The sequence below is a fragment of the Musa acuminata genome, chromosome BXJ3-10 (assembly GCF_036884655.1).
Source record: "Musa acuminata AAA Group cultivar baxijiao chromosome BXJ3-10, Cavendish_Baxijiao_AAA, whole genome shotgun sequence".
Taxonomy (NCBI): domain Eukaryota; kingdom Viridiplantae; phylum Streptophyta; class Magnoliopsida; order Zingiberales; family Musaceae; genus Musa; species Musa acuminata.
In genome coordinates, this window is record NC_088358.1 from 29,762,537 (window position 1) to 29,774,948 (window position 12,412).

Below are 12,412 nucleotides of genomic sequence, written 5' to 3' on the forward strand. Positions count from 1 at the left end.
TGAGTGACGGCGGCGGCGCCTCATCCGACGACAATCATGACCAGATCATGCTAACTAGTATAGTGATCTAATATCAATCACCACCCCCACCCACCGTCATCACGAACAGGAAGGTCTTCTTCCCACGCACCAATGAGTCAAAACCAAGCTGGGCCCAGTCAACTATACCTTTATTTTCAATAGCCGGCCCACTCGACCCATATCACAGCGAGTACGAATACCTTTCGTACGTTTACCGCCTATCATCCTGACGACAAAGAGAGCCACAAGTATTTTCTTTTGTCCTCAAAACCCTTCAGGATCTCGAGTTCTATAATCACAACGGTAACCGGAATCGATCCATGTAATTATTTTCTTTTTCTCTTTAGTTTTTGTGGACTCTCAAAATGATGCGTGACTATGCACGAACCATAAAGCATCGACTCGTACACATCTCCGGTGCCACGGCCACCGTCATCCTGCACTCATCGTCTGGCTGGCCGACCCCACAAACAGATCAAGAGATGAGCCCACGGTCATATCCCTCCAAATTATAATGTATTTTTCTTTTGAACTCCTCATAAGATCTCAATCCTGTTGATAATGCATAATACATCTCTTCAACAATTTCGAAGTTAGTCCCCCCATTCCCATGTCAACGCATAAATAGCAACCACCATTGATGTTGATCATTTGCATTAAAACTAGAAACAGCTGCAAGGTTGGCAGATGGGGTGGAGCTGAGCAGAACACTGAAATCTCATGTTTAGGTCCCCGACACAATGACAGCCACTGTCCAAGTTCGTACACATATGTAAATCTTTGGTATAAATTGCATGTTCGTTGTCATTCGTTCAAGCAGTCCATGTATCCCAACAACATGATTAAAACAAGAATTAAACAATCCAATTTCCTGCAAAGAACTTCACTTGGCGGTGAGATATGTATGTGTATATTAAACCTCTATCATACCAGAAAAGCAGTACTCACCATGTCGAGAGAATCAATTCAAATCTAGAAATTTTGCAACAATACCAGTCCATCATACGGGTGAACAACTTAAACCAACGAATATAAGTAATCCACGTCAATGCAACACTAGGCAAATAACAGGTTTTAATCTGGATGCTTACTACAGCAGGATTCAAACTAACAAGGAAGCATCTTCAACAGAGGTTCTTCAGCAGAGAGCAACTGTTCTAATGACCATACTTCTGGAACTCCCACTCACTGTTATCTGCAGATAAATATAGCTTTTTTGTATCAGCGACAGCGCATGCTACATGCAGCAGTAAATCCTGAGGCCGTATAACAAAAGAATGGTTACCCAAAGGACAAACTTGACGAGTCTTGAGCCAGCGACTGATACAATGGAAATGGAAGGCATGATTACAGACACCTGAAGAACGTCAAACACAGACAATAAAAAAACGATCAGGACTTCAATATTTTGAGTAGAGGACAAGATCAGACACATCAACTGGAGTCTTTTCAGGTGCCAAGGATAAGCCTCAAAAGAAATTAGGCACTCTTCTTTCGAACCAGGGTACGGGTATTCAAAATTCAGGTTAGAATGAGGAACATATACCAATTCAAATGCTCAGAGAAAAAAATATATTAATAAAAGGAAACATTTAGATATATTAGATGAAAGAAAACACCAGGTTAAAGGCACAAAAAGAAATACAAGTTTGCTCCATCACCACTGTGTTTGCATCTTGGTACTAGTTATCTAGCTTACATCAATCTGGTACCACAGCAAGTTTGAAAATTTGGTAAAAGAATATTGCTTAATAAGCGTAGATATTGCTTCGTTTACGGAAGCAAATTCTGATTCCTGTCTTCCTACCATAAAAATTCTAAACCCCCCTCACCTTCACTCTGTTTATTCATACCATTCTATTGGTGCTTGAATCAATTTGGTGCCAAGCCAGCACCATTATGTTCTACCGTCAGGGTTGCTCCTTAGTAGATCTATACCAAAGGATACGAGAAACAAAAGAGAGAAAATCGCAACCAACAGCAGGGATACTACAATTGGAAGGAACACTCTCTTCAACAGAAGCAGTAAAATGAAATTCAACATACAGATCAAAAGTCAGAATGTCTAAAGTAGCTTTACAAGACATTTAGGTATTAAAGGGCATATGAAGAAAATTATAGAAAATAGAAAGCAAATGTGAAGAAATCTGTATCAATTCAGAAAGAAATTAAAAATCCAAAATATAAAAACTGGATGCCAAGCAAAGACAATGACACCCATTGCAAGAGATTAAAAGAAATTTCTACTTCTTCACTTGCTAATCCTCATAAAAAGAAATGTTATTTGGTTTTACAACAACTAATGAATTCACAAGTAACGAGCAAAATCAAAGAGAAGAACAGCATCTTTCCTCAGTTGCAAAAATCACCACTGAACTACTGATCCAGCATCTAAATACACCAGAAACTTCCTAAATCCATTTGTCATTAAAGCTGATGTATCAAAATGGCCTAACATCCACAATAAACTATCATTTAAACACTAAAAGATGTAGATGATCAAAGAGCCAAAAGAACATGATATTGGTTTTACAACAACTAATGAATTCACAAGTAATGAGCAAAATCAAAGAGAAGAACAGCATCTTTCCTCAGTTGCAAAAATCACCACTGAACTACTGATCCAGCATCTAAATACACCAGAAACTTCCTAAATCCATTTGTCATTAAAGCTGATGTATCAAAATGGCCACATACACTGTTGATTCTATACCCGAGATTGAAGAAATTGAATCTCAATATATGTTTTTGTCTTTTTTGCTTCAAAAGATCAGATAACAAATTAATACATCCCAATCCAAATGAACTTATCTTTTTCTTTTTGTTTAATTAATTCTAGATTAGATTTCAACTCCTCTTTTATCAATTAGACATTGAGTTTGTATAAAAATAGACTATCTTATCATTAATTTGGGCCTTATATTCTATTGAAATCAAAATATGATAAGATGTTATATTTAGCAGTTCCAGATGATATAATAGGATCCTTATATTGTACAACATTAGTAGTATTTGAGTTGTTAACCTAAAATAAATCAAATTTTACCATATTGACAATAACAATGAATTTTTTGGGTAATTAGGCCTTGCATTCTCCCTATTCTTCTTCGTATCGGGTGTTCCTTTCCAAATTCTAGTATTCTCGCAATTCATAGTATCCTAACCCTCTTACACTTTCACTCATTAATACATATCATAATTAAACCAAATTCGTTATTGGTTTGGTTATCTTTTGCATGAGTCTGTTGTTTTTGACTGGTCATGGTTGCTATATCAAATAACAATTGTGGGCTTACCCCACCGTGCCACTCTATTCGCTTCCAAAGAGATGGCCATAGTTGTGAGAAAAACCATGTAAGCAAGTGAATAGAGAAGCAAGCAATTAACCAAAAATTGCAGAACTGATTGGTTGCAAAAAGATGCTTTGAAAATATAGCATCATGCTTCATAAATTTAATGCTAAAAAATAAATATGGAAAAGAAACAGACATGAGCAGGAAAATGTGTCAAAGGGAACCTCCTCAACAAACAAAAAATAAAACAACGTCTTCCAACTTCATATAAGTTATGTCTACAATCTCTTTAATTTGTCCAAGAGACTAAACAACTAGCAAAGGTTTAGCCTAGGTTGACTCAACATTTTACTCTTACTCTTGAACAAGGTTCGTAATTTCGTACCGTACCAGAGTATCGAGTTCAATTTGGTACGGTACAAGTATACTGAGTGGTACGTCGGTATATATATATATATATATATATATATATATATATATATATATATATATATAAGAGTTAAAAAATAAAAAAGGGGCGACGCCGTCGAGGTGACTTCGTGTCGTTTCTTCTCCCCGCGTGGAGAGAAGAAAACCTCGAAGCCTCGACGACGTCGCCAAGGTTTGTTCTCCACACGCCAAGGCTTCTACTCCCCACGCAAATTAGAAGTCACCAACAACGACGAGGTTTTTTCTCCCCGCACAGATTAGGAGAAGTCACCGACGACGCCAAGGCCTCGTCGCCTCGAACGAGGAGGGGACATCTCATCTGCGGAGTCTGGCGAGGGAGGGTGACGACGGATCAGGATCGTCGAGGGAGAGCGACGTCGGATCTCTAGGTTCTCCCATTTCTTCTCCCTCGGCTAAAACCGTCCGGTAGCGGGCGACGATGGTCGATGGCAACGATCGAAATCGACCATCACCGACCTATTTCGGGTGGTAACAGGACGAAAACAGCCCCAATCAATGGTACCGCTCGATAACGGGCGATCCGCCTACCTATCTGCTAGTGGACCGGTACGTACCGTCCCGTACAGACAATATCATTCGAAATTAGAAACCCTGCTCTTGAGTACATTAGAGTTCATCATGAGGTGATCATAACAAGGGTTGAGATAGGCACAAGGATAGAGATCTACAGGGCACAATAAAATTGAAGTTCAGTGGAGGAGGAAAATTACAGCCTAGTAAAGGAAAAATGAGATGCCCATGAAAGACTTTTCAAGTTTGGTAAAAGTATCATGTTTCTGCCCCAAAAAATAATGACATAAAAACCTAAATAAAACCAATAAAAGAATTGGGTTCACCAAACAAAAATATGAAATCAACTTAAGTGAAACTACAGAGTCAGTATGTGGAGTGAATGGATATGTAAAATCTTACATATGTTTATGCAGCCTCACATGACCATCTCACATATGTTTATGCAGCCTCAGTATGTGGCGTGAATGGATATGTAAAATCTTGCGCACTGAAATAAGCATGAAAACACATTTGTATATGTTCACATTACCCGCTCTTTACTACTGCTTCATATATTCTATTATTTGGTTTCATGACATATGATCTGTGATAATATGAGATTCATCACTTTAGGATTTTTACTCATTTCATATGACTTCGACCTTGAATAGGTTCTTAGACTTTACGGTTGATGATTTTTTATATTTTAATTGAACCTCATAAGCAGCCACGTAAGACATGTTTGATACACAATACCTGAGGTTCCTCATACCATAACTAATTAGAGCATTAATTTAAACACAATCACAAGACTAGCCTGCCTCAATCAATCTTCAGCATAGAGTATCAACAGAAGCAAAATGCTTTACTTCCAGAGTAAGTCTTCCCTTTTCACACAATGAATGAATCCCATGAATCAACGATAGCTTACTCTTAGATAGCACTAGTCAGATTTGTAACTTGACAATTAATCTCTTACATGATACTAACATTTATAATAACTCAAAGATCATTAACATGCAAGAGTTGCCAACTTCGGCACCTATGAGTGTGCCAAAATAAGTTGAAATTAACATGCTGTAAAAGCAGCCTGAAATTGTGCTGGTCAGTTTGTAGGATGAACTATTGCCTGAACTAAGATGCAAAAACTAGTACATGCAACCAAAACAGTGAATAATCATTTCGACAACAGAACAGAAAATTACAAGATCAAACGTACGGGAAAGATGTCTGTAACTTGTTGGTTACCAACTTTTCATAAAAGGGAAACTATATCATACGATCATCCAAAAAGAAACCAAAGATAGTGCATACCCCAAGCCACCGTGCACTCTTCACTGGTGGCACTCGCCTGATTAGCCTGGCACTCGATGCCTGCAAAGGATTCAAGAACATGACCGTCAAAACCCGGAGCAAATAACAAGTTCAAGAACCCTAACCCTAAATACAAACAAGAATCAGCACACAAGACAAGGAAAATCAAGAAACGGTGATAGGGTAAAGGCGACTCACAGAGGTCCATGATGTGGTTCCTGCAAATAGCACAGTTATCTACCACGATGTCTGCAGCGATTCCATCAATCGGTCAACCAAACGAAGAAATCCAAGAAAATTGGGGCAAAAGCCGAAACCCAGAACGAGAGAATCCACACGGACTGCTAAGCGTTTGTGGATCGGGCACATACCCCAGGCCCAGAGGGCAACGGCGTTCCACTTCTTGATCTCGAACCTCTTTGGCTTCTTCGAGGTGGAGGAGGACGGCGCCGCAGACGGCCCAACGGCGCCGCTGGACCCTTCCCCGGCAGGGACCATATTGATGTCGGTGTCGAGGGAAGCCATGGATCGGAGGAAAGAGAACGACGAGGGGAGGGTTTGGAGACGGCACAGAAGAAGGGCCCTTCTATCTCATCTTCGCTTTAAATAGCCAACGAGGGGACTCCTATATTGCAATGTGCTCATGCTCAGCCCACACCCATCGTAGGGGGTCGGACCAACATGGCTTTGCTTTTTGATCGTGTAGATTGAGCTCCATCCGAAGTGCAATTGAATGAATCGATGTGATTGGGATTCCGACAACCCAAACGTCAGCGCCATCATATTCTCCGAGGAGAAAAAGCGTCAAACCATGTCGACATGCCAGCTTCAAGTGTCATCACCTTTGGCAGAAATATCATGGAAGAGCACACCAGTTTTTGCCCTTTGGATCACGTTTTCCACATCACCGTGGGAGGAGCCACCCTCCTCGGTAGCCCTCTCGGCCATTAGGGAGAGCTTTCTGACTCTCCGCCTCATTCTCTTCGCCTCCTCATCGTCTCCATCCATCAACTGGCTTATGACCATCTGTATCTCTGCTGCTACGAGCAAGGGCCTCTCTTCTGCGTCTACCGTGGACTGCTGATATATATATATATATACACACACATGTCACTGATCACATCACAGAGATCCATGTCTTTTTTATTTGACTAAATCCCTTCGCAAACGTGGCCTCGACTGTAACAGAAAGTTGTAACAGTAGAGATATCATATGCATGCACGCATAATATAATAACACCAAGATTAGCAATCACAATAACAGCTAACGTAGCGGACTCCTACTGGGATTTCGAGTTTGGCATCGTCCGTCTGTTGGTTAATTCTTGGATCAAGTTTTGCGTATCAATGTAAGACGAGCCACCCTCGTCGACGGCGCTCTTTGCCATGAACGACAACTCCCTCGCCCTCGACCTCATCATGTTTGCTTCCTCACCGTCATCCATCAGACGCCTTACCGTCCTCTCTATCTCTGCTGCTGTGATCAAGGGTCTCTGTTCTGGGACCACCGTGTGCTGCTTCGCTCCGATGGCCACCCCGATCTTGAGCACCTCAACGAGCAATTTCTCGTTGAAAAATTGCTCCGCGAAGAACGGCCAGGTGACCATGGGCACGCCGGCGGTGACGGCCTCCAGGCTCGAGTTCCAACCGCAGTGCGTCACGAAGCCGCCTACGGCCGCGTGGTTCAGTATTAGGATCTGCGGCGCCCAGCCTCTCAGGATCAGGCACCTTCCCTCCATCCTCGCCATGAACCGCTCCGGCCACCATTCGTCGCGGCATTTCTTGACCGCCCAAATGAACGGGCGGCCGGAGGCCTCGAGGCCCAAAGCTAGCTCGCGGAACTGGGCCTCCGTGAACGTGCCCATGCTCCCGAAACATACGTACAGCACGGATCCGGCCTCCTTCTCACCCAGCCATTTGAGGCACTCCTCTCCGTCGATGGCGGGTTTGTTTCCTCTGCGCGACTGCTGCTCCGCTCGCGCGTTGCACAGGGACACGGGGCCGACGTGCCATGCCTTCTGCCCCAGCACGTTCCTCAAGTGGTCCGCAAACTCCGCCTCCAGCTCGTAGAAGCTGTTCACCACCACCCCGTAGCTCTTCGGCTCCCACTCTGCAATCTGATGTATAATTTCCGTGAAAACGGGATGCATCTGTGTCTCGTCAGGCATCTGCGACCGTTGCAGCTCGACACGGCGAGGAAAGTTGGGAATGGTGATGGTATCTTCGTCGGTGGGCAGCTGCTCGAAGAGTAGGCTTGCGTGGGCGCAAAGGGCGAAGAAACTGATGCCATGGAAGACCAGGCGTGGAATGTTGAGCTCCTCAGAGATGTTAAAAGTCCATGGGAGGAACCAGTCGGTTATGGCGGCGTCAGGGAGAAGTTCCGTGAGGACGCGGCGGAAGGGTTCTTGGAGCATGGTGACGCCGGTCATGAAGGTGGGATGTTGGTGATACGGGACGGAGGAGGCGTTCTCGCAACCCTCGGGTAGGCCGACGGCGGTCGAGGGGAAGGGGATGACATGGAGTTCAATGGGGTATTGGTAGGAGCGTTGGGCCAGTTCGATGGCAGCTTCCAGGGACGGCGCATTGGCTGGGGTAGTGAGTATGGTGGTTCTGACGCCACGCGCGGCCAGGAGCTTGGCCAAATCGACCATGGGAAGTGTGTGGCCGGGGGACATGAGAGGGAACAGAAGGATGTGGAGAGGTGGTGCTTCCCAGCCCATGGATGGATGGAAGTCCTTTGCTCACTGTTACAGGGAGTGAGTGAACAATCGAAGTCTATGGTTCCTTAAAAATGGCTTTTATATTGTTCTCGAACAATTGAAATGGGCTGTCATACACTCTTTCTTTCCATCTCATCATCTTTCTATTTTTCCTCACTTTCTATTCAAGAACTAATCTTTAACTTTCTTGTCTGTCCTTCCTCGGTTTCAAATGGATTCATCTGTTTCTTATACTTGGCTGTATTAGCAGTTTTAGATCTCAATGTCCTAAAATGGCTACCTTACGAAGGAGATTTAATGCAACAATTGTTTAAGCCATGAAGAGCCCAAAAGCTAAGCATTAATCGACAGTTCTTTTGTCTTCTAGATGGATCGATCTATTCAGTTTTTAAACTATCAATTTCTCTTCAAAATTTGTGTCATGCCGTGAGAATTTATGCTATGTTAATGTTTATCGCACATATGTCAAACAACTCCAAAAAAAAGAAAAAAACCATGCGAGGGTATGGTGCTATATGATATGATTCTAGAATCTATTTTTTTGAAGAAGAATAGTAAATCTGTGAAATAAGAAAAAAATAGAGCCCAGTGTCGATCATACCTCGGTGACCATCTTTGGGTCTTCCACTGTCATGCTTTCAAGCCAAATAGTTCCATCAGCAAGTACCTGCAAAAACATGTTCTAAAACCATTCCAGCACAAGGAATCAATTGATTACTTAAAGCTCTAGATCGGTGAGGAAATGACAACACTGGCATAAACTACAAAAAAAGCATCCATGGTGGTCGAGCAGGTAGCAATGCTTCACAAACAGACACCATAAAACATCTTCAAAGACAGTTCACCGGAAACCATGAAAAAAGAAATTTAAAATAAAGTACCAATTATTGGGCGAAACAAATGACTAACTGGTTCGTTCGGAATAATGCCATAAAGCATCAAGACCGAGGCTTCTCTTTCTTTTCCTTGAATAATGCCAACAGGGACACACCTGAGACCTTCACAACCTTAAACCTCACCCCAGGGATATCGCCCACCGCATGGCCCTTACGTCCAAATCCAGCAATCAAGACTTCATCCTGCAAAAGCAAAGCAACTCCCTTCGATTAGCAGAAGTCACAGAAAACTGATACCGATGGGATGGTTACAATTATTTTTTTCTTTTCTTTTTAATCTTGAAGCAAGATCAGCACCATGAGCATGTACACACTCGGCGATGCGATGATGGCACCAGATTGTTCCCACACCAGGTCTATGGAAGACCAACAAGGTAATATCCCTTTCAATAATTTTCTTGCTGACAAGCAAATTAAGATCATTTTCCAGGAGAGCTTAATGATAGAGAATTTCTAGAAAAATCAACAAATGAAACTTACATTTTCCTCGATGAAATTTAAGCAACCATCATTTGGCACAAAGGCTGCAATTTTCTTCCCGTTCTTTATCAGCTGAACTCTCGCACACTTCCGGATGGCAGAGTTGGGCTGCTTAGCTTCGATACCTCTGCAACAGGCAATCCAATGTCAGACCTGCCAGTATAAGCAACCAAAACTGAAAGAAAGAGGAGAAAAGAGTAAAAAGTTATGAGCATATAGCTTACATCTTCTCAAGGACAATACCCTTGGCATGCGAAGAACCAGCGAAGGGCTTCTTCCATTCATTGCCAAGATGACTTTTCTTGTATGCTTTGTCGGCCCATCTCTGCCTTCTCCTGTGAGTTTTGAGCTTGCGCCCAGCTCCCATACCACGAGTCTTCCTGGAACAGAGCTAAAAAGTTTATGAAAAAGCTTTCATTTTCAACAAACATCTGTCTTTATCATAGAGGCAGAATAGTTTCATGGTTTCTACTCCTTATCATCTGAAATGCAATCCAATGGCCAGGTACCAAAAACCAGTGAGTTTGCCACAACACTTAGAAGCACTGATCACTGTTTTTCTTTCTGCACATGGTATATCTCATAATCAAGATCCATTCTCATACATGATCTTAAAGTTACTACCAAATAATTTTGTTGGTTATGTCACAGACATATAAACTTCCTCCTTGCCACAATATGAGACTGAATTAACAAATCTGACACCCCTACCACTGAAGCCTTTGTTCTAAGACAATCAAATCACATGGATCATAAACTTAAATTCCATTTCATGTTAAAGAGGATCAGTGCCAAGCAACTACGTACCAGTAACAAACCTTAAGGACCCAATAAAATTAGGTCAAGGCTGAAGCCAATAAAAACAAAGGAAGCCAAACATTAGCGTTGTTTTGTTTTACATGTTGCCAACTTGCAGCATGAACATGAGACAGATACGGCCTAGTAAGTTCAGAGAAGAAAAAAAATTATATCACCATCATACGCTTATTCAAACCAATTCGGGACTCCAACAACTAGGCACAAATGTTCAAGGAATGTTTTCCTGATCCAGAACGTCTACGTAGCATACTTGGATTATTAAATGCAAATGACTCATCCTGATGTCCAGCATTTCCTTCCACATGAACTAGCAAAGCAACCTAATATTACATTATCTTCAACTTCTACTATAATCAAACGGTTTGCATCAAAGATTAATCAGAATAGTGTAAAAAACCTGTTTCACTCGTTGCTACAGACCTCACAGAAATAACATCAGATATATGATGCAAGAGCTAAACTATAGTGATCAATTTATGGCATCAGATACATGATGTAAGAGCTAAACTATAGTGATGAATTTACACATTAAAGAAAAAGTATGATGAACGATGTAAGACTGAAGAATTACAAATCCACAGTTCAAAAATAAACAAAGAAATAAAAAAAGCACAAATGAAGAGTGCCTTTTGATTACTCACTCAGAGAAATATTGACATCAAATGCAACAAATTTATTAAAATCAATAGTCATCGCTCATAACCTATGTTAACATCACATGGATTGAATGTCCCAAGCAACCAAAACCCATTCATTTTCTTCTCCAATTACCTTGAAAAGATAAAGCATTTAACCACCTAAAGCAGTAAAACTACCAATATTGAACTTGAAAGTTCCAACGTAAACCGCCAAAGATGACTCCAACGTCCATTAGAACCAGATCCAAAACCCAATCCAAGATATCCAAAGAACATAAGAAGTATAGCACCAGTGACTACACCGCAAGGAGAGTTCAAATGTGGCATTACAAAAGGACGAGGGAACTGAAAACAACAAAGTAACACGAGTCAAGCTCTCACGGAAACTCACCCCATCGTGTTGGATGTCGCAACGTCCTTCCTCTCTCACCTCTCCCTCGGCGTCTGGGGCTGGAAAGAATCCGAGTGCGGCGGAGCGTGGGGATGCCCTAGCTGCGCCCAAGCAATATATACTAATGGACCGAGCCGCCGGTATACGCCTGAAATCTGGCCCAGTTAGCATCTGACTCCATGTGACGTGTCTATGATAACATCAAGTCAGGCTGTCAGTCTGGCCCAATTGAAGAAGGCCCGGCCCAACGTACGTGTCTTTACACGTGATTTGAACGTGTTCACCATTTCTTTCAGAAGGCAGCAACTGAAAAGGCTACAGAATCGACTCGGTCGGTCACGCATGCCATGAACGCGGGCGGTGTCTGCCAGCGCTGCACACTCCGCCATTGCAGGCCGTGCACGGTGACGGCGAATCACCAGTCGCCAAGAGGAGGAGATCACGATCTCAGCCATCTATCCCGTGCTCGCGCGCGGTCTCGTCGATCGAACAGATGATCAGACGGTCGTTCGCAGCAAGCAGCAGCGCGTTCGGCTCCTCGCGAGCGTACGTCTCGCCGTCACCACGAGCGACACGCTGCAGTCACGTGAGGGTCCCGTGGAATCGATCCCTTGCTTGAGGGGTGGAGAGCCAGAAAGGGGAAAGGGAAGCGGTGGTCTCCACCCATGTCACCTCTTCGGACCACGGCGTGCCGTGGAGTGAGCTTGCGGTCTGCTGTTGCTGCTTTCCCGAGGACCTAAATATTCCCATCGCCCAACGACATTGCACCTCCTGACACGTGTTTGGATTCTTTCATTGTACGGCTCCGGCTGCCGGTGTCCGAGCAATCGCAGAAGAGATAAGATTTTTATCGATGGGACGATTCAAATCCAAATTCGACGAGCCTATAAAGCCAAAA

At 42.9% G+C, this 12,412-nt stretch overlaps 3 protein-coding genes across 4 annotated transcripts; all 3 read right to left on the reverse strand.

Annotated features, from left to right (window-relative positions):
- Positions 1 to 973: 973 nt before the first annotated feature.
- LOC103968770 (RING-box protein 1a-like) lies at positions 974 to 6,273 on the reverse strand. Of its 2 annotated transcripts, XM_009382078.3 has the most exons (5): positions 5,942 to 6,226; positions 5,769 to 5,819; positions 5,571 to 5,630; positions 1,307 to 1,378; positions 974 to 1,216 (listed from the first exon to the last, which is right to left on the reverse strand). In XM_009382078.3, exons 1-5 carry the CDS (start codon positions 6,093 to 6,095, stop codon positions 1,179 to 1,181), a joined length of 375 nt encoding a protein of 124 aa, XP_009380353.1. In that variant the 5' UTR covers positions 6,096 to 6,226; the 3' UTR covers positions 974 to 1,178. The 2 variants fall into 2 exon arrangements, with proteins under 2 accessions (XP_009380353.1, XP_065028209.1); XM_065172137.1 differs by lacking the exon at positions 5,769 to 5,819 and having other exon boundaries at positions 5,942 to 6,273.
- A 411-nt stretch (positions 6,274 to 6,684) lies between these two features.
- Positions 6,685 to 8,965, reverse strand: LOC135651740 (probable UDP-glucosyl transferase 73B6). The gene is made up of 2 exons (XM_065172135.1): positions 8,892 to 8,965; positions 6,685 to 8,314 (listed from the first exon to the last, which is right to left on the reverse strand). Exon 2 carries the CDS (start codon positions 8,288 to 8,290, stop codon positions 6,851 to 6,853), a length of 1,440 nt encoding a protein of 479 aa, XP_065028207.1. The 5' UTR covers positions 8,291 to 8,314; positions 8,892 to 8,965; the 3' UTR covers positions 6,685 to 6,850.
- Positions 8,966 to 9,025: 60 nt separating this feature from the next.
- Positions 9,026 to 11,672, reverse strand: LOC135651741 (small ribosomal subunit protein uS12). Its single transcript, XM_065172136.1, has 4 exons — positions 11,515 to 11,672; positions 9,891 to 10,046; positions 9,667 to 9,793; positions 9,026 to 9,369 (listed from the first exon to the last, which is right to left on the reverse strand). Exons 1-4 carry the CDS (start codon positions 11,517 to 11,519, stop codon positions 9,229 to 9,231), a joined length of 429 nt encoding a protein of 142 aa, XP_065028208.1. The 5' UTR covers positions 11,520 to 11,672; the 3' UTR covers positions 9,026 to 9,228.
- Between the last annotated feature and the right edge of the window lie 740 nt (positions 11,673 to 12,412).

What these genes read in the sequence shown, in the direction of transcription:
- LOC103968770 (XM_009382078.3), bottom strand. Translation starts at nt 6,095, where the DNA reads ATGGCTTCCCTCGACACCGACATCAATATGGTCCCTGCCGGGGAAGGG. An exon ending in GAACCACATCATGGACCTCT is followed by an intron (nt 5,631 to 5,768) that starts GTGAGTCGCCTT and finishes AATCCTTTGCAG; the next exon opens with GCATCGAGTGCCAGGCTAAT. An exon ending in AGAGTGCACGGTGGCTTGGG is followed by an intron (nt 1,379 to 5,570) that starts GTATGCACTATC and finishes GACGTTCTTCAG; the next exon opens with GTGTCTGTAATCATGCCTTC.
- LOC135651740 (XM_065172135.1), bottom strand. Translation starts at nt 8,290, where the DNA reads ATGGGCTGGGAAGCACCACCTCTCCACATCCTTCTGTTCCCTCTCATG.
- LOC135651741 (XM_065172136.1), bottom strand. An exon ending in GGTATTGTCCTTGAGAAGAT is followed by an intron (nt 9,794 to 9,890) that starts GTAAGCTATATG and finishes TGCCTGTTGCAG; the next exon opens with AGGTATCGAAGCTAAGCAGC. An exon ending in TAAATTTCATCGAGGAAAAT is followed by an intron (nt 9,370 to 9,666) that starts GTAAGTTTCATT and finishes TTGCTTTTGCAG; the next exon opens with GATGAAGTCTTGATTGCTGG.